Source organism: Gymnoscopelus microlampas, assembly GCF_963454915.1.
Source record: "Gymnoscopelus microlampas genome assembly, chromosome: 23".
Lineage (NCBI taxonomy): Eukaryota > Metazoa > Chordata > Actinopteri > Myctophiformes > Myctophidae > Gymnoscopelus > Gymnoscopelus microlampas.
Window position 1 is genome coordinate 9,349,580 of NC_139960.1, and position 26,722 is coordinate 9,376,301.

At 42.3% G+C, this 26,722-nt stretch overlaps 2 protein-coding genes and 1 pseudogene across 3 annotated transcripts in view; 1 reads left to right on the forward strand and 2 right to left on the reverse strand.

Annotated features, from left to right (window-relative positions):
- lrguk (leucine-rich repeats and guanylate kinase domain containing) overlaps window positions 1–26,722 on the forward strand; it is a gene marked incomplete at both ends in the record, with an annotated part of 51,416 nt that overhangs the window by 22,056 nt on the left and 2,638 nt on the right. The window contains 11 exons of the mRNA XM_084050159.1: window positions 608–704; window positions 6,245–6,358; window positions 6,800–7,001; window positions 10,001–10,123; window positions 10,744–10,871; window positions 12,086–12,211; window positions 13,044–13,046; window positions 23,511–23,573; window positions 24,156–24,220; window positions 24,364–24,476; window positions 24,574–24,748. Coding sequence (XP_083906285.1) covers window positions 608–704; window positions 6,245–6,358; window positions 6,800–7,001; window positions 10,001–10,123; window positions 10,744–10,871; window positions 12,086–12,211; window positions 13,044–13,046; window positions 23,511–23,573; window positions 24,156–24,220; window positions 24,364–24,476; window positions 24,574–24,748 — 1,209 coding nt within the window. The remainder of the gene's footprint in view (window positions 1–607; window positions 705–6,244; window positions 6,359–6,799; window positions 7,002–10,000; window positions 10,124–10,743; window positions 10,872–12,085; window positions 12,212–13,043; window positions 13,047–23,510; window positions 23,574–24,155; window positions 24,221–24,363; window positions 24,477–24,573; window positions 24,749–26,722) is intronic.
- On the reverse strand, window positions 3,606–4,063 carry LOC311039694 (eukaryotic translation initiation factor 1A, X-chromosomal-like; annotated as a pseudogene). Its single transcript has one exon. The product of its transcript is annotated as a eukaryotic translation initiation factor 1A, X-chromosomal-like (transcript).
- Window positions 22,379–24,991, reverse strand: LOC311039693 (apelin receptor A-like). The gene is made up of 2 exons (XM_084049648.1): window positions 23,811–24,991; window positions 22,379–22,506 (listed from the first exon to the last, which is right to left on the reverse strand). Exon 1 carries the CDS (start codon window positions 24,873–24,875, stop codon window positions 23,874–23,876), a length of 1,002 nt encoding a protein of 333 aa, XP_083905774.1. The 5' UTR covers window positions 24,876–24,991; the 3' UTR covers window positions 22,379–22,506; window positions 23,811–23,873.

The window sequence follows — 26,722 nt, forward strand, 5'->3', positions numbered from 1 at the left end:
ATTATGGGGTAGTCAAGGGCAAGACTCAATAAGTCCAGAACAATAGTAAAAAAATAACTAAACCTGTTTTTGAAGAGTTTGAGACAATTTTAATGTAAGATGATTTTAGTGTTTTGATTACTTGTTTTGTAAAGCCTCGTTAGAATTTTTATTTCAGTTAATTAATTTTTTTTTCCAATTCAAGTTTGGGTTATTTCCTTATTTTTAGCTGACAATAACCCTGGTGTTTGTGTACGCGCGTGTGCTTGCATGCGTGCATGTGCATGCTCACACACGTGTGTGTGTGTGTGTGTGTGTGTGTGTGTGTGTGTGTGTGTGTGTGTGTGTGTGTGTGTGTGTGTGTGTGTGTGTGTGTGTGTGTGTGTGTGTGTGTGTGTGTGTGTGTGTGTGTGTGTGTGTGTGTGTGTGTGTGTGTGTGTGCGTGCTTGCGTGCGCGTGTGTTTCCAGCCACATTGCCCCCCTACATTTATATACATGCTGCATTCTTGTTTGTATGTTTTCTATACAGTATTGTTGTCTCATTTGTCAAACGTATAAAGTTGTCAATAATCTTTTTGTTATAAAAACGTAACGAGAAAGCTGTTTTCTCCTGTGCTCTCCCACACAGAGCATGCCACACCACTAGGGGGCCCTATTATGGGGAAGAGGATGGGAGCGACTACCATTTTATCAGCGACGAAGACTTCCAGAACATGGTTCACATGGTGCGTGTGTATGTCATGACATCACGTATCATGGTCTGTTGTTTACACCAGTGGTTCTCAAACCTTTGTCAAGGACCCCCAAAATGTTATATATTTGGCCGCGGACCCCCCATCTTAAAATATGTTGTTCCATGGACCCCCCAGAAGCAAAGATTTGAGTTACAAATGTACAAAGATTTGCACAAAATACAAGATTATTCAAAGATAGCAGATCTACAAGCTCATAGTGCGGCACTCTGTGCCGCACTATGAGCTTGTATATCTGCTATCTTTGAATAGCCAAAGTATACAGTAATGGTTAAAGTAATGGTTAAACCCTAACCCTAACCCTACCCCTGGGGGTCCCGGACCCCACTTTGAGAACCAATGGTTTACACGCCTTGTTGTCAAATGAAGTCTATGAATCTATCTATGAAATCTATGCAAACACAATTGTATACAATATAACGTAGTATAATTATATTTTTATACTTCATATATTTATTGGTTGGTAGATAGATAGATAACTTTATACAGACGTCTACACACCCTATACAGACATCCTGCCTGATGGCGAACAAGAAGAGAGTAGCTAAATTTAATTTGATTGAATAGCAAGTTATCACAGTTATAACACAAAACAAATGGCATGTTTTTTTGGGGCGGTGTAACCGCCCCCTGTAAGTGAGGTTTGGACACTGACCAATCCTGCACCGTGATTGGCCAATAGTCTACAACGCAGTCTACAACGTTAACCCTTCCACAGTCAATGTAGTGGGGGCTGTTAGTGACACGATACTTCACTTTGTGATACAAGCGCCAAATTTTCCACAAAGTTTCTTCTGGACCTACTTTTTCACAAAAGCCCGTTAGCCACCCAAAAAACAACAATATGGCTGCCATTTTCCAAAATGGCTGCCGGCAAAAGACATGCTATGTGGTTTTTTGACCTGGATTGTGATTGGATAATCCAAGTTTGATTATTTTGGCATCAGAATATAGTTTTGACTGAAAAATCCATTGCCATCCTTTTCTTTCACACTTTCACTGGATGTGATGTTGTGTCAGCCTTTCATGGGAAAAGGCAAAAAGACAGCATGGCAAACCCGGCAAGTGTGGCCTGAAGTGTCTCATGTCTTCCAGAAGCTCATACCCACCAGTAACAGTGCATGACAAGAACAGCACTGGTGATGGGGTTGATTTTACCTGTTTGCATGGAAGCAGAGGTCCTATGATGCCATTCCACCTACAAGGGCATCTCTTGCACATCATGTGAAGCATGCCACTTATCAAGTTGCCCCTGTCTGAAGCCAGGTAACTGTATGGCAAATGTCATACAGAGAGCCCTGCCAGCTGGGGATGGCGAGCAGAAGATGACATTTGGCAAGTAGCGTGGATGACACTCTACCAATTGCCCAGATTTGTGAACAACTGACAAAAGCCGGTGCAAGACTGAACGTCGTGGTAGATGCAAGTGCTACCGCTTTGGCGTTCAGTGCACACAGCTGAGTGCCTGCAAATGTGACGATTACAACAATTTGTGATCCAGACATGGTGGGGGGGGGAACTCATATGTTGATACTAAAATAATCAAAATCCAATCACAATCCAGGTCAAAATACACATAAAATGTATTTCCCCAGCAGCCATTTTGGAAAGTGGCAGCCATATTGTTTTTTTTTGCATGGCTAACTGGGGGAGGGGGAGTCAAAACTATATTCTGATGCCAAAATAATCAAAATTGGATAATCCAATCACAATCCAGGTCAAAATACACATAAAATGCCTTTTGCCTGAAGCCATTTTGGAAAATGGCAGCCATATTGTTCTTTTTTCGCGTAGCTAACGGGGGGAGGGGGCAGGGGGAGTCAAAACTATATGTTAATACCAAAATAATCTAAATCCTATCACAATCCAGGTCAAAATACACATAAAATGTCTTTCGCCAGCAGCCATTTTGGAAAATGGCAGCCATATTGGTTTTTTTTGCGTGGCTAACAGGCTTTTCTGCAAAAGTAGGTCCTTGGCATTGTTCATGCCAAATTTGGCGCTTGTATCACAAAGTGAACTATTGTAACATAAAAATGGACTTAGTGGCCCGCACTAATGCAAATCTATACTCTTGCAAAGTCAGCCAATCACATTACAGCTAGTGTCATCACCACTAGCTGTAATGTGATTGGCTGATTTTGCAAATTCAGGACTGTGATTGGCTAGCGAAACACATGACACATGTGCAGCCCTATGAATAGCAGTACGGACTTAAAAAAAACACTTTTTTTTAAGTGAATCACTTCCATCACTGTGATGACCACTGTGACCACACCGCCCACTTCACACTGGGTGTGATTATTTTTTACATTTATATCCTATATTAAAATTGGTAGATGGGAGGGAGGGCCGGCCGGTGCACCACGGCCACGTAACTCTGACTCAGACATAACCAGCTACCCGGGTTCATACAGAGGGCAACGAGTTCTCTCCTAGTTGGAGCCAAACTGGTCAATGTCTTGAAGGTCTAGTCTTGCAGATAGAGTCTAAGTGGAATCTATATTGATGCTTCAGATCTTAGAGGTAGTTGAAGTTTCTGGGTATCACCAATGGATCTGATCTAACTCTGAGGTTCCCTTGCCTTTTATATCGCTGGCTACGGTGCTTGTGTCATCACAGTGAAGTCACTATGAGTCATATCCATATATGGAGTCCCAATGTCATGCCCAAAGATGGAGTCTATGATGTCAGACTTGGATGGGTCAGTTATCTCCATATAGGGGGTCCAAGTCCTCCTGAACAAGGTTTAACTTGTGGTGGTATCCGTTATAACTAAGGCTGGCAAGTATGATTTGAAAGCCTTCTTCACAATAATGATAGGATTATCGGCTCAAAAAATCCAAACGGGAGCATCGCTAGTAAAGTCCCACCTTTAAACTCCCGTAGCAGGTCCTTAGATATCGTCAATGTCCTCATCATCATCGCCAATGTCATCAAACTGGATCTCGTCATCGTCCCCAGGACCGAAGGTGTCTGTCTCGTTGATTTTGGCGTGCTCTGGCAGTTCTCCGTAGGCTCTCAAACTGCGAGCTTCATCTGCATTGTTATTTCAGGATGACGTCAGCTTTGTTGTCCTGGTAATCTCTCAACCCGACCAGAATGATATCCGATCTGTTAATCCACACCTTTTTCCGGAGTTCTCCCTTGATGAGGCAAAGCCTCTTGACTCCGCCAAAGCACATGGCCTCCACACGACTGTTGCCCAACATTTTGATCACCTGAGCATAGTCCTGTCCGTCCTCTTTGAACACCAGCTCTCTCTTCTCAGATTCATTCTAGTTCTTTCCACGTCGCCGGTTCTTTCCTCCTTTACCTTTATTCTTGGGCATATTGATGCTTTGGGTCTTAGAGGTAGTTGAAGTCTCTGGGTATCACCGATGGATCTGTTATCTCCATATAAGGCGTTCCAGGCCTCCTGAACGCGGTCTAACTTGTGGTGGTATCCATTACGACTAAGGCTGGCAAGTATGATATGGAAGCCTTCTTTACATATAACATTAACTATAGGTTAGAATCATAGCATTTTAGGTGCTATGATTTTTGATGTTGGGCATCACTTGCAGTACCCCCGGCGGGCCACCAGTGGGCCCCACAGGTTGTGATCTGGCTGCATTTAGGAGGAGGTCAGGGGCGGGTTTGGCTTCTCTCTTCCCTCTCTTCTCTCTCCTGCCTCCATCCCTCTATTATGTAAGGTGGTGGAGGGAGGAGGGACGGGGGGGGGGGGGGGGGTGATGGATGGGAGCTCAGAGTCTGGGTCTGATTTACGAAAGAAAGTTCTTTGATGTTGTCTGTCTGTCTGTCTGACTGGAGGAAATGGTTCAGGTGAACTTTACTGTCTGAATCCGTCAACCCCCTCCCCCCTTTTCTTCTTAAGCCTAAATTTACTCTCCACTTATACGACAATGTTGCGCGCCAAAAGCAGCAGATCTACAAGCTCTTACGCTTTGTAGACCCAGGGGTCCTTGAGGGAGGGAGATTGCAAAATGATTGATAGTTATAGGAACCAATTGGATCCTTACGGGGTCTGTAACTCGGAGAGTGCACGATTTACAGTTTGGAATTGAAAACTTTGTGTGTTTGATACTAGTGAAAGTGGAATGCAGCCAAACCAGGTTCTCTGCGATTGGCTGGCTTTTGGGCCAATGGTGGAATAGTTTCTGTGATTGATTTTAGATCAGGCCTAGGGGTCTTCAACAGGGGGTCCGGCACCCCTAGAGGGTCCTCAGAGTTACTACAATCATTATGTGAAAGGATCTTTATTTTTACATTAGCCCAACAATAGCAGCTCTACAAGCTCACAAGGCCTCGCATGTGAGAGTATTTCTTTATTGGAGTATTGATACTTTTACGTAACTAACGTAAGTAAAACATGTGAGTACTTTTTTCACCACTGGTGTCCATACCAGGCTTACCGAGAGTCATAAATTATGCGGCTTGGTTTTAAACTGTCCCAGGTGAAAGTAGACCCAAGAGGTCGAGAGGTCACATGTGAGTAGTAACAACAGGAGGCATGTTGGTGTCAAGAGTTCAGCTCACATGTGAAGACTTGAGATTATTACACACTGGAATTATATAATTGTTCAATTATATAATTGTTCTTTATTGTGAGCTTGCAGATCAGCTATTTTCAAATATCCGGGGTATATAGGGCATAGCAGTGGCCAGTTTGTGGCCAGACTTAAAATAATTAATATAAATACTTTTGGAAATCTCGATGGGAAAAAAATGAATGGGCTTTTTATCAATGGAACCACAAACTGGCCACTGCTATGCCCTATATACCCCGGATATTGGAAAATAGCTGATCTGCAAGCTCACAATAATTTTAAGTCTGGAACCAAGACATCCAGACTCCTGGTGAATGCAAATTATAGTCTTCAAGGGACAATAAAGTGGCCGCACACACTGGTAGCCCCAAAAGTGCCTGGAGGGCAGCTAACTGCCTTCTTCAGGGTTTCGGTGTGCGTAGCATTCCTGTGCCTTGCAATATGGCTGCTGTGAATAGAGCCTATCGTGGATCTACAGTACAAGCTCACAACGCGTCGCAATGCGAAGACATTCACAGGTGTTACCAATGATACTAATGAAGGCTCTGTTCCATTCTGGTCAAACAGAGTCAGGGTGCTAATATTGTGCATGTTGGCCCACTGGAAACACCAGTGGGTTTACAGTTGGGGTCCAGGGACCCTCATGGGCTTCCAAATGGCCCCTTACAGGTGTGTAACTCTGAGAGTGTGCAAATGGAACCAAATGGACCCGTAAGGGTCCATTTGGTTCCATTTGTACACTCTCAGAGTTATGGGAGTCGTGGAAACCACTGTGCTACACTAAATGGAACAGAGCCTTCATTAGTATCATTGGTAACACCTGTGAATGTCTTCATAATATGGCTGCTGTGAATAGAGCCTATTGTTTGCTATTTTGGAAATGGGGCCAAAGTGGTAATGTATTTTTGCAATCCCCTATTTTTTTCCCCGAGATGACGCCTCTGCTTGTGTTGTGGTGTTCAGGGCAGATTCGTCCAGACCATGCAGTATGGAGGTCACAGGTATGGACTGACCAGAGACACCATAGAGGACGTGGCCAGGGAAGGCTTGGCCTGCTGCGTCCACATGGAGCTGGAGGTATGTACTGTACTGTACTGTTTAGGGATCCATATACGTAGGTTATCACAGACCCATTTTTATGGGTCATGACTCATTAGCAAATGTCCCATTTTAAAATCAAAATCAAATTAGTTTTTAAATAGGGCTTATGTCATTAATTCATAATGTATTTTTGTAAGTTTGGGTCTCAGGGAGACAACAAATGTCTCCATTGGGTCTCGAGCTGAAAAGGGAACCACTGTTATACATGCAGCTAGCAGACTGACTGACTGACTGACTGACTGCGAGAGAGAGAGAGAGAGAGAGAGAGAGAGAGAGAGAGATGAATCATTCCATCTATTGTTAAATTAAATTGTGAGGACAACCCTTAGATAAGTACACCTTAGATGTACCGATTTAAGCGTTATATTTTGTTTATATGATTTTCAAACCCTGTGTCTGTGTTGTTGTTGTTTCCAGGGCGTGTTGAGTCTGAAGAGCAGTTACTTTGAGCCTCGGTACGTTCTGCTCATCCCCACCGAGTTGGATCGCTACGCCCAGCGCCTGAGGAGCCGGGAGTTGTACAGCCCCGGCCAGATAGAGGGCGCTGTGGCGCGCATCGAGCTGTACGCGCGCACCAACAGGGAGCGGCCTGGCCTCTTTGACAACGTCATCCCCTGTGGTCAGTTCTTTATTTTTCCCCCCTTCTTTTGAAGGTGAATTTCAGTCAGAACACATGGATTAAAGTTCTCAGTCACCACCACTGATTTCAGTCATTTGGATTCCATAGAAGTCAGCATGACTTCCATGGAAGCATTTCATGCACCGAAACTAGGCGATCTACAAGCTCTCAATATGAGCTTGTAGATTATTTTTCGGTTGTTCGTTATTTTAAGATTAAAGAGTTTTTGAAGTGATCAAACTGGTCAAACAAGTGGTTCAATCTTCCAGAAAATCCTAATGATCTCAGATATTTCATAAAAGCAAAGGATAACCCTCTGGCGTCTGGCATTTTGTTTTAAAATACAAAATTACTGTCCTCTTTTGTCAGTGCGGGCTCCTTTCCCGCTGTTTCACAAATCGCATATTAGGACAATCAATGTTGTCAGAAATTATATAGTATTAACTTAAAAATACGTGCATAAGTATACAGTTCCGATACATATCCATTGCCCGTTTGCATCATTTTGGCGCAAGTGTCATCAAGGGACAGACATCTACAACGATTTTGTATAGAGAAGTTGTCAAAAACAAAACACATTAATGTGGAGTGGTTTTGGTGGAAAATATACCAGACAGGCAGACACAGTTTGACTTTACGATGTCCTCGCCACTTCAAACGGAGAAAAAAACACACCCATCTATCCATCTTCATCCGCTTATCCCGAGTAAACATTCACCATGAAAATGTCCACAAGCCCTTTTTTTCGTCCATAATTGCTATTTCTTTTTACATTTTGCAAGTTGGCAGGAAAAGAAAACCGGGAAGAATCATAATTGCCTTTTGATTACAATTCGTCTCAATCTTAATGTTTCACAACATTCTGCCCCCCCTGGGAGGTTGTGCCCCCAGGGGGGTCTGTCGGTCCCCACAGCGTTGATAAAGCACTGCTCTCTTTGCTTAGATCTATAAACTCTACTACGCTCACAATCCAATTAACATGTGTATTAAGAGCACATTAGACCACCAGCCACTGTTTATCACTGCTCCGCGAGAGCACCCAGACATGGCAAGTTGTTTGCTTAATGGTGTGTGTGTGTGTGTGTGTGTGTGTGTGTGTGTGTGTGTGTGTGTGTGTGTGTGCGTGTGCGTGTGAGTGAGACAACTCATCACTTTTATGCACAGCTAGCAGCATAACACCTCATTAAATTGAGGGTCATCATCGCCATATCTTACATTCATTAACATGAGATGGGAATTACGTATCGACCGCTTTCGTGACCCACTTTGATTCAGTGTTGCATGTTTGCTTGTAGGCGTGCGTGCGCTGTAAGATGCCTGACTTGCAAGAGGCTTGCCTGGGTGTAGAAATAAAGCACAGGTTGCCGGCTCAACAGAAAGTGTTTGTTTATTCACAAAATGGCGGGGCAAAGAGCAACAAAAATCCTTCCCAGTCCGGGGAACGTCTTCATTGTAATTCAGCGGCTTATCTGTAAAAAGCAGACAAAGGTTTAGTCCGTGCTAAAACACCTTCACTGTCTCTATAGCTAAAGCACAGAGCTTATATGCGGCTCTCTCTATCTGTGTCTCTCACTGGCCCCTTTCCCACCAAAAAACAACTCTCGTTCTACAACCAGTCGCGTTCTAGATTCTTGGAACCTTGGTGCTTTCCAGTGAACCAGCTTGCGTTTTCCACCAGATTTAACCGGAGCTATTGTACTTGTATGGTTCAGTTGGTGCGCTAATGTACCTAAACACCAAATATTGAAAAGAAGAAGGAATACGTCATACATACTTGTTGCACAACACAAGCGGCAGTAAACAGTATCCACGAGTTTTCCTGTGTTAATGTGACAGCAGGTTAATTTGTAAACTCCCTGTTTACACATCTGGATCCCCTTTTTACATACATTTAAGTCTTGGTTTTGGTCGGATCGTCTCATTTTTCCTTTGGCTTTTAAAGCTGTTTGGGTTTGATTAAGATGGCGGATCGCGGATCGTTTAGATTGCCTGCGACCGTTTGTGTTTTGACATTGTTTATGTTTACATATCACATCCGTGTCTTCCGTCTCCCAACCTACTGATTATTGACACGCCCATGTATGTCGTCACGGTTCACAAGATGAACCACCGATTTTGTGGTTCCCGTTCCGAACAAACTTTTAGGGTTCGAAACCAACACATTTTCAGTCGAAACACTCGGAACTGGTTAAAAATTAGGCGGGAAGAAAGAACCTAACCAGTTCAACTCAAGTACAAACTTCAATGAGCAACTTTCACTTTGTAGCTGAGTAATGTGTTACCAGGAGGATCTAAACATTGTAGGGATGTCACGATACACAAATTTCACCATACAATTTGTTTTGTTATATATATTTTTTCCAATTACCATCAACATTGACCATCATATTCAGTTTAAAAGTGCTTTATTTCTAAAGCACTTTTAAAAAACAAAGTGTGAAAAAGTCTGAAAACAAAGTCTGACTTCACGACGATGCATATCGTCACGTTTTAACCGATTAAGACCTGGAACTGTGTCATTTTTAGATTTGAGCTAAAAAGCATTATTTTACACTTTGGCTATTCAAAAATAGCAGATATACAAGTTCATAGCGCGGCACCGAGTGCCGCGCTACGAGCTTGTAGATCTGCTATTTTTGAAAAATTGTGAAAATTTGTGCAAATCTTCTGAATATATATATTTTTAAAGCGAACATTTTTAACTCAAATCTTTGCTTCTGGGGGGTCCCTGGAACAAAATATTTTGATGGGGGTCCGCGGCCACATACATATAATATTGGGGGTCCTTGACATGAAAAAGATTGAGCACCACTGATATAGAAACATACGTTTTTCAGAAAACTGTTGAGATTTAGGGGACATGTAGAATCGGCTTCAGGTCTCAATGGGTTAATATCGCAATATATCCTGGTACTGTATGATATATTGTGACACCCCTCATTGACTCAAGTACAGGAGTTGAGTTGAGTTCTTTGTCCACCACTGGTACATGTGTATAGATGACCCAGAAGAGGCCTACCACACCCTGAGGAAGGTGATGAAGGAATATTTGGGCCTGGAAGAAGAGCAGGCAGGAAGTGATGTCAGTGACCACGGAGAGACCTCGGACCAAACTCCTCTTGGTGAGTCTGTGAGGACCGTTAGGTGCTCAATGCTGAGCAGTGGTGGAAAAAGTACTGTCTGAGATATTTCACTTAAGTAAAAGTAGCAATACCACAACATAGAAATACTCTTTTACAAGTAAAAGACCTGTGTTCAAAAGAGTAAAAGTACAAAAGTATTGGCATCAAAATATACTGAACACTGATCGGTACGCAACTGTAACTGAGGTTTTAGGACAAGGGTTCCCAAACCTTTCAGGCCGCTACCCCCCAAAACAATCATATTGGAACTGGGGACCCCCCACCCTGACAAGCACTTGGAATAGTAGGCATTACATTTAGTTTGACTCGGTTCCACAGATTAATATTGCATTGCATTGCGAGGTGTTGTAAACTTGTAGTTCGGCTATTTTCAAAATGTTTGCCTCTCTCTTAATTAAGGCCAATGTTTGACCATTTCTTATAGTATAGTGTGTTGGTTACTTTCGACGTAGTAATGGTCTTATTATAAATAGTTATTGTGGGTATTGTCTGATGTCCTCCGCAAGTATAGTAATACGTGTGTGTGTGTGTGTGTGTGTGTGTGTGTGTGTGTGCGTGTGCGTGTGCGTGTGCGTGTGCGTGCGTGCGTGCGGTCTCAGAACCAGCGCCAGAGGAGAAGACCACCCGGTCCGGATCAGGTCCGGGTGGTCTAGAGATGGAGGACCCCTCCTGTAGAACCTACCTGAACAAGGTCCAGGCACAGCTCCGCACCCCCAAGACCTCCACTGTGAGTGACATCACTGTCTCGTTAAAGCAGTAGCTTTTCTGGTGGTAGTAGTACCTGCCCACCACCGCGGAGACCAGTGGTTTTGTACCAGGGACCCCCAGAAGAGAAGATTTGTGTAAAAAAAAAAACACACAAAAAAAAATCAAAAATAGCAGATGTATAAGCTCGCGGCACGAAGTAACATGTTGTGAGCTTAGATCTAATATTTTTTAATAGCCAATGTATAAATGGATACAGTGGTTAAGATGAGTGTGATGCTACGTTAACTACATTTGTCGGGGACCCCCTGGAACCGCCCCCCCAAGGACCCCTGGGGGTCCTGGACCCAACCCTGAGAACCAATGGTCTATATGAACACAATTGGCTCTATGCACAGCAGCCATATTGGGAATGAATTGGGCCCCTGCCTTACTTCCTTCACAGGTGTTACCAATGATACTAATTAAGGCTCTGTTCCATTTAGTGTGGCATAGTGGTTGTCTTATTTTCAAGGACCGCCATAACTCTGAGAGTGTACAAATGGAATCAAATGGACCCGTAAGGGTCCATTTGGTTCCATTTGTACACTCTCAGAGTTACACACCCACCATAAGGGGCCATTTGGGAACCAAAATGGAGTGTTTCTAGTGAGCCAAGATGCACGATATCAGCACCCTGACCAGAATGGAACAGAGTCTTCATTAGTATCATTGGTAACACCTGTGAAGGAAGTAAGAAGAAGCCCAATTTCTTTCCAATATGGCTGCTGTGCACAAAGCCTATTGGCCAGAGGGAAGCCGGGCGGGGCGGGAGGGAGTGTTGAGCGGGAGGAGTAGGACGGAAGCGCTACTACGTCCTACGTACAAAGCTACAGCAGCTACAAAAAAAGTTGAAAAGCTACAAATATGCTGTGTAGCTTTGTATCTGTGTATCTTTTGTATCTGGCAGTGTGAACGCAGCATTAGAATGTGATTAGCCTACTTCCCGGGAAAAAAAAAAAAGGTACAGCCTTAAAATATAGTCCAGGGTTGTCATTGTATTATTATATTGTTACAACAGTAAATAATAACAGCTACAGTTTGGGAAACAGTGGTCTATCTTCATTATTGCATGCTGTAATGTTATGTTTTTATGCGGACTGGACTCCTGGAAGCCTGGCCGAAAAGAGATCCAAATAAAATCAGATCAAATGAAAATCTTCATAAACGAACCATCTTTGTGGTTTGCTCCTGCAGGAGTTGGCGTCCATCCGGAGGAGAGAGAGGCTGGTGAGAGATGCTCTGCTGCAGCAGCAGCACTACAGCCCAGCAGCATACAGTCACATGTTCAGCAGGTTGTTGTCATATGCACAGTGTTCCCAAGTCTGCTTATTATATTTCATTTTTTATTTATTTCAATTATGGTTTATGGTTTACATGATCACATACATATATATATTTTTCTTTTTCTTTTCTTTTTTTACATATTCCATAAATGAAAAGGAGCAGTTAGAAGATAAATCTTATTTACAACTGCCCCTTTCTACCATTAAAATCGTCAACTGTCCTACCAAGCAGTACATCACCATGATTAATCAAAAACTAAAAACGGAGAAAATTAAACGGAAGCAAAGAAATGAGAACAGAGAATAATGGCACGAGAAAATCACACCCCGACAATCAAAAAAATACAAATGAAAATTTAACCAGAACTAAAAAAACAAACAAATAAACTAAAAAACAACAACGACAACAATGACCAAAAAACTGAAAATGACAATTACTCATCCAATTCATACTTAATCATTTTCCCCCTTTTGAACACTCTCTTAAACTGAAACACTGTTGTACAACTCTTCAACTCCTTGCACTGCGAATTCCATAATTTTATACCTGTAACAGAGATACACATTTGTTTTAATGTTGTTCGAGCAAACAGATGTTTAAAATCATCTCTTCTTCTGTTGGCCTCTTCCTGTGAGTTCAAATTAAATAACTTTTGTAACTGTTTTGGTAACCCTTTGTATTTCGCTTTGTACACAATTAATAATGTTCGTAACTCAATTAAATCCATTATTTTCAACAAACCTGATAAAATAAAAAGTCTGTTAGTATGTGCTCTAAAATCCTCTTTGTAAATGATTCTTAAAGCTCTTTTTTGTAATCTAACCAAAGGAATGATGTTACTCTCATATGTGTTGCCCCACACTTCCAGGCAGTAAACAAAATATGGTAACACCAGTGTACAATACAACATTCTCAGTATACTCGTATCTAAATCATATTTTACCTTGTTCAAAATAAAAAGACTTTTAGCCACTTTGGCTTTTACATGTGCTATATGATTTTTCCATGTTAATTTGTCGTCTAATATAACACCAAGAAACCTAAATTCATACACTCTTTCGATGTTCACGCCATCTATAGAAAGCAATATTTCATCCTTTTTCCGATTGGAAAAAATCATAAATTTCGTTTTTTTCAAATTTAAAGATAACTTATTTTTGTTAAACCACCTTTTAAGTTTCACCATTTCATTTGTAATGCTCTCTGCTACCTTTCTTAAATTGTCCCCTGAACAAAAAAAAATTGTGTCGTCTGCAAACAAAACAAACTGCATTATCTTTGAAACTTCACAAATGTCATTATATAACGCTGTTCCATTTACAATCTTACAATTCACAATCTTACAATTGCAAATTGTAAGATACAGTAGACCATCCCAATATATAACGCTGTTATGTTGTTGGGCAAAAAAAAAAGTAACTTTTTGTGTTCTTTTCGTAAATTAACGCCCTTAGTTGCAGATCTACAACCTTGAAAAGCCGCGAGCTTGTAGAACTGTAAGAATTGACAATTTAGGCATTTAGCAGACGCTCTTAATCCAGAATGATTTACAGTAAGCAAGGTAAACACGAGGTAATTACATCAAATGCATAGAAATAGTAATCTAGGATCATAGGTAAACCAAGACTATCATCAGTCTAAACAGTATAATATCCAAAAATAAATAAAATGGCAGGTCAACAAATAAACCTGGCATCTGTTTACATAACATGCTATCTAAATTACATTTTAACCTTTGCATAAGCCTGCAAGGTCGTCAAGGCTACGACAAGTGCTATGGGCTAAAGTGGAGTCTGAAGAGGTGAGTCTTCAGATTACGGCAAATAAAAGTACTCAAATGAAAGTACTTGAATAAAAGTACCTCAAAATTATACATTATATTGTACCTCTTAAATACATTACTTGAGTAAATGTACTTAGTTACTCCACCACTACTCAACAAGGCGTTCTTAACGAAGCCCATTAGCCCCTAATTGGCGGAGTGCTTCTCGTTAGAAGCATTGGAGTGGCCTCTCCTCTCCTGGCTGACTGTTATTTGACCTTGAGCTTTTTAAGGGTTCTGATGAAAGAACCGTGGGCTTTGAAAGAGACATGTGCTGAATACCTGTAAGCACTTTAACACAGCAGTGGTTCTGAAACTTTTTCATGTCAAGGACCCCCAAATTGACACTTATTAGCCCGCGGGCCCCCATTTGAAAAGATATGCCAGGGACCCCCATAAGAGAAGATTTTTACAGCTCTAGCAGTGATTCTCAACCATTTTATTTTCAAGGACCCCCCCAGTTTGACATGCATTAGGCTATGGACCCCCATTTAATGGCATTTATATCTCTGGGACCTCAATTTATATTGTAAAAAATCTAAAATGACACAGATGCCTTCCCGGTTTTAATGGGTTAAGACCTGAGCCCGATTCTACAAACGTCTTCTATATCCTTAACAGTTTTATGAAAAACCTATGTTGCTATATAAGTAGTGCTCAAACTTTTTCATGTCAAGGACCCCTTAAAATGTATGTATTTGGCCGCCGACCCCATCTTAAAATATTTTGCACCAGGGAGTGGGACCCACTGAAGCAAAGATTAGAGTTAAAATGTTTGCTTTAAAAAGATTTGCACAAATGTTCACAATTTTTCTAAAATTGCAGATCTACAAGCTCATAGCGTGGCATGAAGTGACGCACTATGAGCTTGTATATCTGCTATTTCTGAATAGTCAAAGTATAATGGTTAAAGTGGTTAACATGATTGAACGCTATATTAACTAATTTTTGCTGGGGACCCTCTGGTACCCCCCAAGGACCCCTGGGGGTCGTGTGTGTGTGTGTGTGTGTGTGTAGCTAAAATCTAAAATGACACAGATGCTTTCCCGGTTTTAATGGAATAGGATTAAAGGTTGGTCTTCCATTGTGTGTTTATGATTTTAAACAAGAAATCTCCTCGTTAGTGGCATTTCGGAGTGTGTCTCGTTAACTGTTTGAACTACTATGTTATTTAAAACGTTAAACTTTAAATCCTGTTAAAGGACAGAATTAAATGCACAAGGGATGATCAAAGGCAGATTTTACTGTAGGTAGAAATGACTCTCCCTCGGATTTACTTTATAGTCAGATATTACTGTGTGTGTGTGTGTGTGTGTGTGTGTGTGTGTGTGTGTGTGTGTGTGTGTGTGTGTGTGTGTGTGTGTGTGTGTGTGTGTGTGTGTGTGTGTGTGTGTGTGTGTGTGTGTGTGTGTGTGTGTGTGTGTGTGTGTGTGCATTTGCTTTGCCATGTGCGTGTAAAAAGGGGGGTGAAGACAATGACTGGCTTTGTTTCTTGTTTGTTCCCAGATCGGCCCAAACAGCGCCTGCATCTCTGATCTCGCAGGGCCCTGACCTACCCGCAGCCCAACACAGCCATGATGTCTGTGAGGACAGCAGGTACACACACACACACATGGGACTCACTCTTTCTTTGGTGTTGTGGTTATATTCCTAAATTTAACCCTAACCTTGCACAAAATATGCCTTAACCCACTGGTTCCCAAACTTTATTTGTTGCGACCCAAAAGAGAAATTTGATGTCTTCCCGGGACCCAAACTAGTGAAAATAGCTGATCTACTATTCAAATGGATTTTTATTTTTTTTATGAATAATTGTGGAAAGAAAACCAAAATCTTTTGAAATATACATATATATATATTCTTTTTAGTGAGAAGGAAGAAAAGGGCTATTTAGTTGCGAGTCGCGACCCATAAAAATGGGCCCCGAGTGACCCACTGTTTGGGAACCACTGCCTTAACCTCACCTCAAAACCACGCCCACCTGGGCGAAACACCTGGGAAAGAGAGAGTCCAACACGCACACACACACAGACACACACAAACAGCGAACGTGTCGCGGTTTCGAGCTTGTGGATATGCTCCTTTTGATGCTTCTGTGTGACACTCTAGTAAGAGTTTGCGAAAAAACACAAAAACACAAAAATATGGAGATAAGAGGTTTCTGCCCGACAGCTACGATAATTATTCTTTAAGCTAAATGGCAGTAGCATGTGACTCCAGAACTTTGCCACATACAGTAGCACTGCTATCCAGAACTGGGGGACTGCTCTATTGTTTACCTTTTTGTTGTTGTTGTTGTTAAATATGTATAGCTAGTCCAGAGCGGACATTAAAACCAGGAACGCGTTTGTGTAACCACTGGGGATCCGCGGCCAAATACATATCATTTTGGGGGTCCTTGACATGAACAAGTTTGAGAACCACTGATGGTAGCAACATATGTTTAAAAAAATAACTGAAGAAGAATCCCCCAGAAGCAAAGATTTGAGTTACAAATGTTCGCTATTCAAAGATTTGCACACATTTTCATGATTTTTCAAAAAGATTCAGACCTACAAGCTCATAGCGCAGAACTCGGTGCCGCACTATGAGCTTTTATATCTGCTATTTTTAAAGTATAAAATATGCTTAAAGTGGTTAAAATCTAAAATGACAGATGCTTTCCCGGTCTTAAAGGGTTAATTAATTATGTAAAGCTAGTCCAATATCCTTTTAGAATATCCTTTTTAAATTGCCATATACTGTACGTGTAGTCAAGGCCCTGATGCTGTAGCTATTCATGTAATGTGTTGATATACATATATATGCGCACACACACTTTCACTTAATCTGACTCATAAATTGTGATTCATGGCTCTTGCTGCCTTTTACTCCCACTGTGTATATTTCAGCTCCATAAACAGGGCTTTACTGCATACAGTAGGCTTTATCTAATCAGTCATACATTAACACAGTCATGCATTACTGTGTGTGTGTGTGTGTGTGTGTGTGTGTGTGTGTGTGTGTGTGTGTGTGTGTGTGTGTGTGTGTGTGTGTGTGTGTGTGTGTGTGTGTGTGTGTGTGTGTGTGTGTGTGTGTGTGTGTGTGTGTGTGTGTGTGTGTGTGTGTGTGTGTGTGTGTGCGTATTCCTGGAGTGTTCCCTCACCAGAACATAATTAGCGAATGTATTTTATTTCCTTTTCCCAATGGATTTGTGTAAATGATTTACTGTTAAAATTTTGATTCAACTTTTTCAGGGATCCGAATTTTATAAAACTTTGCACTTGAACATTCTGGGGTGAACATACAGCTAAAATAGCAGATAACTACAAGCTCACAACGCAAATGCGATGAGTTGTTGTGAGCTTAGTAGTTTGGCTGTTGTCGGTGAGGAGATTTGGTGTTGAAGGAAGACATTAGCTGACCTAGAACAGTGGCTCCCAAATTGGGGGTCCCCACATTATTTTGGGGGGGGGGTCCCCCTGATGATTAGCTTGTGCAACATTGTTTTCTCACTCAACAGTAAACAAACCAACATACAGTATAAGTGCATACAGGGTATCTGCACATTTATAAAGTCACAATTGAATGACCTTAAGACCAAATTTTTAGTACCAAATTGGCCAGATTGTCAAATATTACTAAAGAAAGAGGCAAACGTTCTACAAGCTCACAACACCTCAGACAGCTTTGTAGTGCGGCTATTTTCACAATGTTTATCTGTGGAACTGAGTCAAACTAAATGTAATGCCTACAATTCTTGCTTGTCAGGGTGGGGGGGTCCCCAGTTCAAATATGATTATTTTGGGGAGTGTCGCGGCCTGAAAAGTTTGGGAACCCTTGACCTAGAACAGAGCCAGGGCCTAAGTGGCTAATAATCTACTTGTCAGTGCATATGACATGTGACAACACTACTCAACACCTTGCTATGTTTAGGAGGATTCCACTCTGTCTCACTAGGGATGAGTCTGTACTTGTGTGTGTGTGTGTGTGTGTGTGTGTGTGTGTGTGTGTGTGTGTGTGTGTGTGTGTGTGTGCGTGTGCGCGTGCATGTGAGGACACAGTGTAATGGAAGGAGGCTAATTGCTATGACAGAATTTGGCACAGGGATGTGTGTGTGTGTGCAGTGGTGGAAAAAGTACTCAAATGTTTTACTTAAGTAAAAGTGTCAATACTGCAATGTAGAAATACTCTGTTAGGGCACAGTCAGACCGCACTTTTGTTCTAAGGGGCGGAATCTGCCAATGCTTTTTCAATGAGAATCGAGTGGTTTGTTGCACATCTTTCCGCGTGTCGCGCACACCTTGCGTTTATGCTCTCTATACCATTGGTTCTCAAAGTGGGGTCCGGGGACCCCCAGGGGTCCTTGAGGGAGTTCCAGGGGGTCCCCAGCTTAATGATGGACAGGAACCAAATGGACCCTTATGGGTCTGTAACTCTGAGAGTGTACAAAATGGAACCAAACGGACCCTAACGGGTCCGTTTGGTTCCATTTGTACACTCTCAGAGTTACATTAACATTGATTTTACAATATGAATTGGGGTCCCAGAGGTATAAATGCCAGTAAATGGGGGTCCATAGCCTAATACATGTTAAACTGGTGGTCCTTGAAATTAAAATGGTTGAGAATCTCTGCTAGAGAGCCATAAAAACCTTCTCTTATTGGGGTCCCTGGCTTATCTTTTCAAATGGGGGTCCGTGGGGTAATAAGTGTCAATTTGGGGGTCCTTGACATGAACAAGTTTGAGAACCACTTTGGGTTTGGGTGAGTCGAAGGCGGACCGTCCCAAGACTCAGGAAGCGACATGGTGCTTGCGATAGAGCAACTGGTTGTAGCTGTTGGGACAGAATGCTCTGCAAGCTACACTGTTTTTTAAAATCCGCTGGCTGCAAAAAAGTTTAACAGCGGGCAGTCATATTTTGGTGTGACCGTGCCCTTACAAGTAAAAGTCCAGAATTCAAAATGTACTTGAGTAAAAGTATAAGGGTATTGGCATCAAAATATACTTAAAATACTAAGTAAAAGTATCATTATGCAGAAATGTCCCATTTCAAGTTTTCAAATGTATAAAACTCTTTTGAAAATAGCAGATCTACAAGCTCGAGCCTGTAGATTGGCTATTTTCAAATGTATATAGGGCTGAAGTGGTTAATGTATGTTTTGTAATAATAATAATAATATACAAATATTAATAATTATTCTCATTGGAAACAAGACCGCAAGGACTTTCATGAACGACCTGTTAAAAGGAATTATCCTTATATTCATAAAGTCAGTCTATATATACAGTAACATGATGAATCTATTCATAAAGTCATTCTATATACAGTAACATGATGAATCTATTCATAAAGACAGTCTACGTATATACAGTAACATGATGAATCTATTTATAAAGACAGTCCTACAGCGTCACACAAAAACATCAAAAGGAGCAGATCCGCATGAAACGCAGAATGATGGCTTGTCCCACACAAGCTGCCGTATTCACCTGTTTCCTAGGCTGTGTGTTGTCCACTTCCTGTCGATTTGATCCAATGAAATCCAATGAAACTGGTCAAATGACCAATGATATCCAATGAAATCGAAAGGAAGTGGAAAACACACAGCCTAGGAAACAGGTGAATAGCTGTTATGTTTTTTGCCAAGTCCCGGAAAAGACGCGCTGCGATTGGCCAGTACAGTCACTTTGATTGCCAGTTGTGCCTAACGCTCACCCCAAAACACGATTTACGAGACTGTGGCGGCTCGTGTGGGACAACCAAGGCATGGATGTGTGTGTAATGACAACTAATAACAGATTCATCTCCGCCAGGTCAGGTAGGTTATTGTGGCATCCTGGTGGCGCTATAATAGGCCAATGTGAAAAGGGTGCCATTTCTTCTTAGGCCTTTAATGGCAAGCGGACACTGCATTCATGATTTGAGGCATTTTGAACCAAAAATGTGTTTTGAAAAAAATTAAGTTAGGTGCCGGACCATTTATGTGACTCCCCCGCATGGATTCTCAAAAACGGTCCGGACCGTTTATGGCACTCAATTTGTTAATACGTTTTTGGTTTCTCCCAGCCATGTGTATCCAGACGGCTCTGCTTTCAGCTTCAACAGTGTGGCAGAATCAGAGTTAATTTAACATTTTTTTTTTTTTTTTTTTAATGTGACCTGGGGACCACTGTTGTGTTGGGAGGGGATATGGGCTAAGATTAGTGTTTTTGGTAACACTAACACTATGCATCCCAGGTCTACAATACATTATGATCAGCTTATAACTCTGTATGATTAGAGTTAAAATAACTAAAATAACCATTTATAACACTGTTTCTCAACCAATTGTCCATAGACACTTAAATAATGACTGTTAGGGGCTTTAATAATTCATTGAACGACACTACTACTAACTTAAACTAATGTAATCAAGCCCCTAATTAACAGTCATTGTTTAACTGAAATGAGCAGAGCGTTTTTGAGTATTTTTGAGAATGTCTCTTACTTCATCCAGCCTTCTATATTAAGCTCATGTTAACTGATGAGTGAGCAGACACATGCTATTATATGGGCACATTTCCTAATAATGATGACTCAACCAGGCCACACTTCCACCTCTTGAGATTCCAATTCCCTTTTCTGTAGAAGTTCCAGTAACTGCTGTCAACAACATTGACTAAGGTCACCAGGTCATTGAGTGAACTGTTTCTCAACTAGTGGTCCATGGACCACTAGTGGTCCATGACATGATCACAGGTGGTCCATGTCTGTCTTCTTCTTGGCTATAGTGGAGTCTCATGTCATTTTCTGGCTCGAACCTTGCCCTGTACATATTTTTCAGGTATGCCAGCATGAAAATACTACAGTTACAGAGATGCGTAGTTACAAAAGGTCAAATCAATTTTGCTTTTACTGCAAGCGCTGTGAATTCTGCCTGACAACTCATCCAGAACTTCACAAGGGACTGTGTTTCATACATGTGCCTCTTGACAGAGTCTGTGGACATGGCAATGGGCTGATCCTCTTTTGTAGTTAAGCTTGAAGTACTTTTGAAATTGAAGCATAAGCCCCCTCAAATGAATACTGATAATGATGATAATGTCTTTAATTCCTCTGTCCTCAAATACAAAATTACTAAGTTTCTCCAAAATAAAAAAGAAATGAAAGAATATGAAAATAATGAATACATTTTAAAGAAAATCTTCACTTTCCTACATTACTGAATGCATGATCAGGGACCACATGCAATACCTCCACGGACCACCAGTGGTCCACGGACCAACAGTTGAAAACCCCTGAGCTAGAGCCATGAGCTGCAGAACGTAATGGTGATCACGTTACCCCAAGTGTCTCAAACTAAAGATATTAAGACCTTTATTGCTAGAATTCCACCGGCTTCGAATGCTATCAATGCATTGAATGGGAGATTATCACGTTTTATCAGACCATTGAATGGGCGAAGTATGCGAGCTACTGTCTACCCCGCGATTTGTCAGACCATTCATTGGGCGTAATCAGGAGCTACTGACCTACCGACGGAGGCGGAGCAGTCCCCACAACAATATTTACGATTCTGTGCGTATCGGTACATAACTCGAACGGCGCTGAGTAGGCACAGGCGAGCGTCGCACCGCTCCGGACGGCAACTCAGTCGCCTTAGCTCCTTCGGTGGCCCGTCGCGGGGCTCCAGCTCGCCTGAGACTGCGCGCCTCCGTCATGGTCCGAAACCAAAACAACCAAAACCAAAACCGAAACTGAAGTATTTAAGTCATCTCCGTCGGTAGGTCAGTAGCTCCTGATTACGCCCAATGAATGGTCTGATAAATCGCGGGGTAGACAGTAGGTCGCCTACTTCGCCCATTCAATGGTCTGATAGAACGTGATAATCTCCCATTCTATGCATTGATAGCATCCGAATCAGGTGCGAATTCCAGATAATGTAGTGCTGTGTTCATCCCAAACAGAAACCTGTTAATTAATTGCAATGGTACAGTAAAGTATAACAGTGGTTCTCAAACTTTTAAATTTCAAGGACCCCCAGTTTAATAAACATTAGGCCACGGACCCCCATTTGATACCATTTGCTGTATCTGGGACCCCAATCTATACTATGAAATCCTAACTCTGAGTGTACAAATGGAACCAAATGTACCCCTTAAGGGGGCCATTTTCTCAGAGTTACAGTCATGTAACTCCTCAAGGACCCCTGGTGGTCCCCAATGCAAATTCATTCATATTAATAGTTTTGTTTTCAGTAGCAAAGAAGAGATTACCTATTACCTTAAGCCTATATCCTAAAGTGAGCTGTTCAACATGAATTACTTTCTGATAAATTCCCATGTTTCCAACAGTATGTTGTTGTTTTTTTCTTCACAAAAAGTACAAGTACTATACACTTACAGGTACAATTTATTTTAAAAGTTTCAATTTAAGTCATGCTTAGCTTAACTAAAACACTTTTATTTACCACCTGCATTGTTCAAGTGCAGACAGGACAGAATCATTAGTCACCTGTTCCGTGACATGCGTGTGGTGATGTCACACCTTTGTATAAACTTTATTTCAGACACCATGGGTCCATATAAAAAACAGAGCTACAAAACAGACAACAACAACACATACATAGCCTGAGTACCAGACTGTTTTCATCAATTAAAAACATATAAGCATTGCCTCCAGTGTTTCCAGAAACATGAGGAATACCTTGTATCACTCTGTGTGATCCCTGTTAAGGTCATAATTAATATATTCTTTGACTCCATCAGTCTACACATGAAATTCCTCAATACAGCATGAAAGGTGGGTACATTACTGGTCACAAACATTTCACTTGCACTAGTCCATCTTGGAAGTTTCAGGAATATTCTAAAAGCATCATTATATGCCACCTGAAGTTTTTTAATTTTTGCACTACTATAACGGCACCACAAGTGGGGCTGTATATAGAGGAGTGCAATATGTTTTAAAAAGTGATACTTTAACATTGTCTGTACCATAGACTGTATAAATGAGATGGACAAACCCACTCCGCTGCTTTCTACAGACCGAAAATGAAGCCGATTGTTCCAAGACTGTAGGTCCGCCATCTTTCAATACGCGTCAGAATGAGACCAGACCATTATTGGTTGGGTAGCTTGTCAATCAAGAGCGGGGGGCGGGGAATGAATGCTATTGGTTGTGTAGCTTGTCAATCAAATCATCCCGCCCCTCCTAGAGAATAGCCTACTTTATCGTCAATTTTATAATAAATAGGACCATAATTTAGCAAAACACATATCCTGATGATTGAAAGGAGACTTTAAACTAGCGACTGGAAGCATATAGAATTTATGACAATTTTTTTTACAGTAAGAAAATCTAGTCTAAAGTTTGTCAAAAAACCCATTCACTTGCGTTAAAATAAATTCTTTCTGACACCGCAGGTCGGCGCAGGGTAAAACAGCGCCACTCTGGCCATTTTGTCGGCCTCATCGTAAATATCTAAGACTTGCCCCTTGGTCTGTACACATGTGAAATGTTCGTGCCAGCATGTTGGCTTGCCCATATAGTTTACAGCACTGGCGCTGCACATTATCGTGATCACAGAGATCATCCCTGATTATGTGACCCAGGTATTTAAACTTTTTCACAACCTCTAATACTTCACCTGCCAAAGAGAAAGAGGGAAAGGTCCTTAGTTCTAGAGATCATAACCACACTCTTTTTAGAGTTGAACTTTATATCAAACAACTTTCCGTATTCTGAGCATATACTGAGTAGCTGCTGCAGGCCAGCACTGTAAGGACACAGTACAACGAAATCATCAGCATAAATCATATGATTGATAAGGTTATCCCCCACCATGCAACTTTTGTGTCTGGGGACTGAGCATCTTGTATTTTGGGAGGATAGCGAGATGGCAGAGCTGGCATTTAATGCTTTTTTAGGTCCAGGCACTGGGAGCGAAAGTGTGGGTCAAAGGCGGCATACAGGAAGGGGTTGAGGCAGCTGTTGACGTAGGCCAGGCAGGTGGCATAGGGGTGAGCCACGAGGAGGAAACGTAGGAGGGCGCATGTGACAGGAAACAGGTTGAGGTAGGAGAGAGCGTCGGCACTCTTCAGCACATGGAAAGGTGTCCAACAGACAGCGAACGCCACCACCAGCGTGGTGATGGTCTTCAACAGACTCCGCTTTCGCTGGTCTTCCTCGCGCAGGCCATCGGAGTGGCGGGTGGCGGTGCATCCGGCAAAGCAGTAGCACACCATCATGGCCAGGAAAGGTAGAAGAAACCCCAGGACCGAGGAGCTGAGGCTGAGACCGGCCACCCAGAGGTTCTCTGTGTTCCCATCCGTCGCCACCAGGCTGTAGTCCGCGGCGCAGGAGGTCCGGTTGACTGTTTCATCATGTCTGGTGGTGCGGAAGATCGCGGCGGGAACAGCCAGTAGAGCAGCCAGAAGCCACACTGCTGTCAGGGAAGCCTTCGTGTGGCCCCGGGTACGAAGCCGTGTGCTGGACGAGGAGTGGGCGATGGCCAGGTAGCGGTCAAAGCTCATACATGTGAGGCATAAAACTCTGGCGTACATGTTTAGCAGGACCACGTAGCTGCTGATCTTGCACATTGCCACTCCAAAGGGCCAGTGGTAGCCCATGGCGGTGTACACTGCCCACAGAGGCAGAGTGAGCACAAAGGTCAGGTCAGCTACGGCCAGGTTGCTGATGTAGACTTCGGCGGTGCGCCGTTTGCCCTGTGCTCTCCATGCGGTGAAGATGACCACTCCATTTCCACACAGGCCGAGGATGAAGATGAGTGTGTAGAGCACTGGGATGACGCTATATGAGGGTCCCCACTCGGAATAGTCACAAATGAACGTCTCCTCATAGTCAGGGTAATAATAAACACTTTCATTTAGCTCCTCCATCTCCATTAGTTCCATTCTGATGTTCTGTTCTTGTTCTTGAAATCTGGTAGAAAGTATTTAGTCACTGTAGGTTCAAATTAACTAAGGTTAGCCACAATGTCCAATGTGAAGAAGAAAACAAGTATTTCTGAGCGAAATAGTCCCAGGAGAAGTTGTCTGCACTGAAGTGTGTCGCTACGTCCGAGCGGTAGTCTGCCTCCGCCTAGCCCCTCCTCCTCCTGCTAGGACACGCCCCCAGCCCACCCATTCCCCTTCTCCTCCTCCTCCTCTATCACATTGGTTCTCAAAGTGGGGTCCGGGGACCCCCAGGGGTACTTGAGGGGGTTCCAGGGGGTCCCCAGCTAAATGATGGACAGGGACCAAATGGACTCTTATGGGTCTGTAACTCAGAGAGTGTACAAATGGAACCAAATGGACCCTTATGGGTCTTTAACTCTGAGAGTGTACAATTGGAACCAAATGGACCCAAACGGGTCCATTTGGTTCCATTTGTACACTCTCAGAGTTAAATTAACATTGGTTTTACAATGTGAATTGGGGTCCCAGAGATATAAATGCCATTAAATGGGGGTCCGTAGCCTAATGCATGTCAAACTGGGGGTCCTTGAAATTAAAATGGTTGAGAATCACTGCTAGAGAGCCGTAAAAACCTTCTCTTATTGGGGTCCCTGGCTTATCTTTTCAAATGGGGGTCCGCGGGGTAATAAGTGTCAATTAGGGGGTCCTTGACATGAAAAAGTTTGAGAACCACTGCTCTATCACTGCTCTGTTCATTTAATGTTGTTCGTTGCTAATCGGTGGAAACCATGTATATCAAAAACTGTTACATTTCAGGAAATGAAAAAAAAAACCGAACCAAGCTCTTGTTAATACTTTTTCATTGGTTCAATATTTATAAAAAAGAAAAAACACATTTGGCTCAGGGCCCAGGGTGTCATGTGCCACGCGAGAACACATCGGCAAAAAAATAAGGGAACTGGACTAGACACTTTCTGACAAACCACAAAGTGAACTGAGAAAAAAGTAGAAAAAGTGCTCCTCGGTGCACAGGTCTCCGCCAGGTCATGTAGGTCAGTGGTTCTCAAACTTTTTCATGTCAAGGACCCCCAAATTGACATTTAATAGCTCGCGGACCCCCATTTGAAAAGATAAGCCAGGGACCCCCATAAGAGAAGATTTTTTACGGCTCTAGCAGTGATTCTCAACCATTTTAATTTCAAGGACCCCCAGTTTGACATGCATTAGGGCTATGGACCCCCATTTAATGGCATTTATATCTCTGGGACCCCAATTCATATTGTAAAATCAATGTCAATTTAACTCTGAGAGTGTACAAATGGAATGGAATCCATGTGTACACTCTCAGAGTTACAGACCCATAAGGGTCCATTTGGTGCCTAATCTATCATTTAGCTGGGGACCCCCTGGAACTCCCTCAAGGACCCCTGGGGGTCCCCGGATCCCACTTTGAGAACCAATGATGTGGGTTATTGTGGCCGCCTGGTGGCGCTATACTGTAATAGGCCAATGTGGAAAGGGTGCCATTTCTTCTTATGCCTTTCACGGCAATCGGACACTAAATTCATGATTTAACGCATTTTGTTCCAAAAGTGTGTTTTGCTAAATTAGACCTGCTGGTGGCGCTATAACAGGCCAATGTGAAAATGTGGGTATTTCTTCCTCGGTCTAGTGGGAATGTGCGGGCAAACTTTCACGGAAATTGCACGCTGCGTTCACGATTTGAGGCATTTTGTTCAAAACAGATCAGATCCTGCAGACTTTGGAAGCCAATGTTGGCCAATTAGGAAGGAATATGAAATATCGGACAGATGTATTATTTTTTTTATTCGACTGAGAGATTG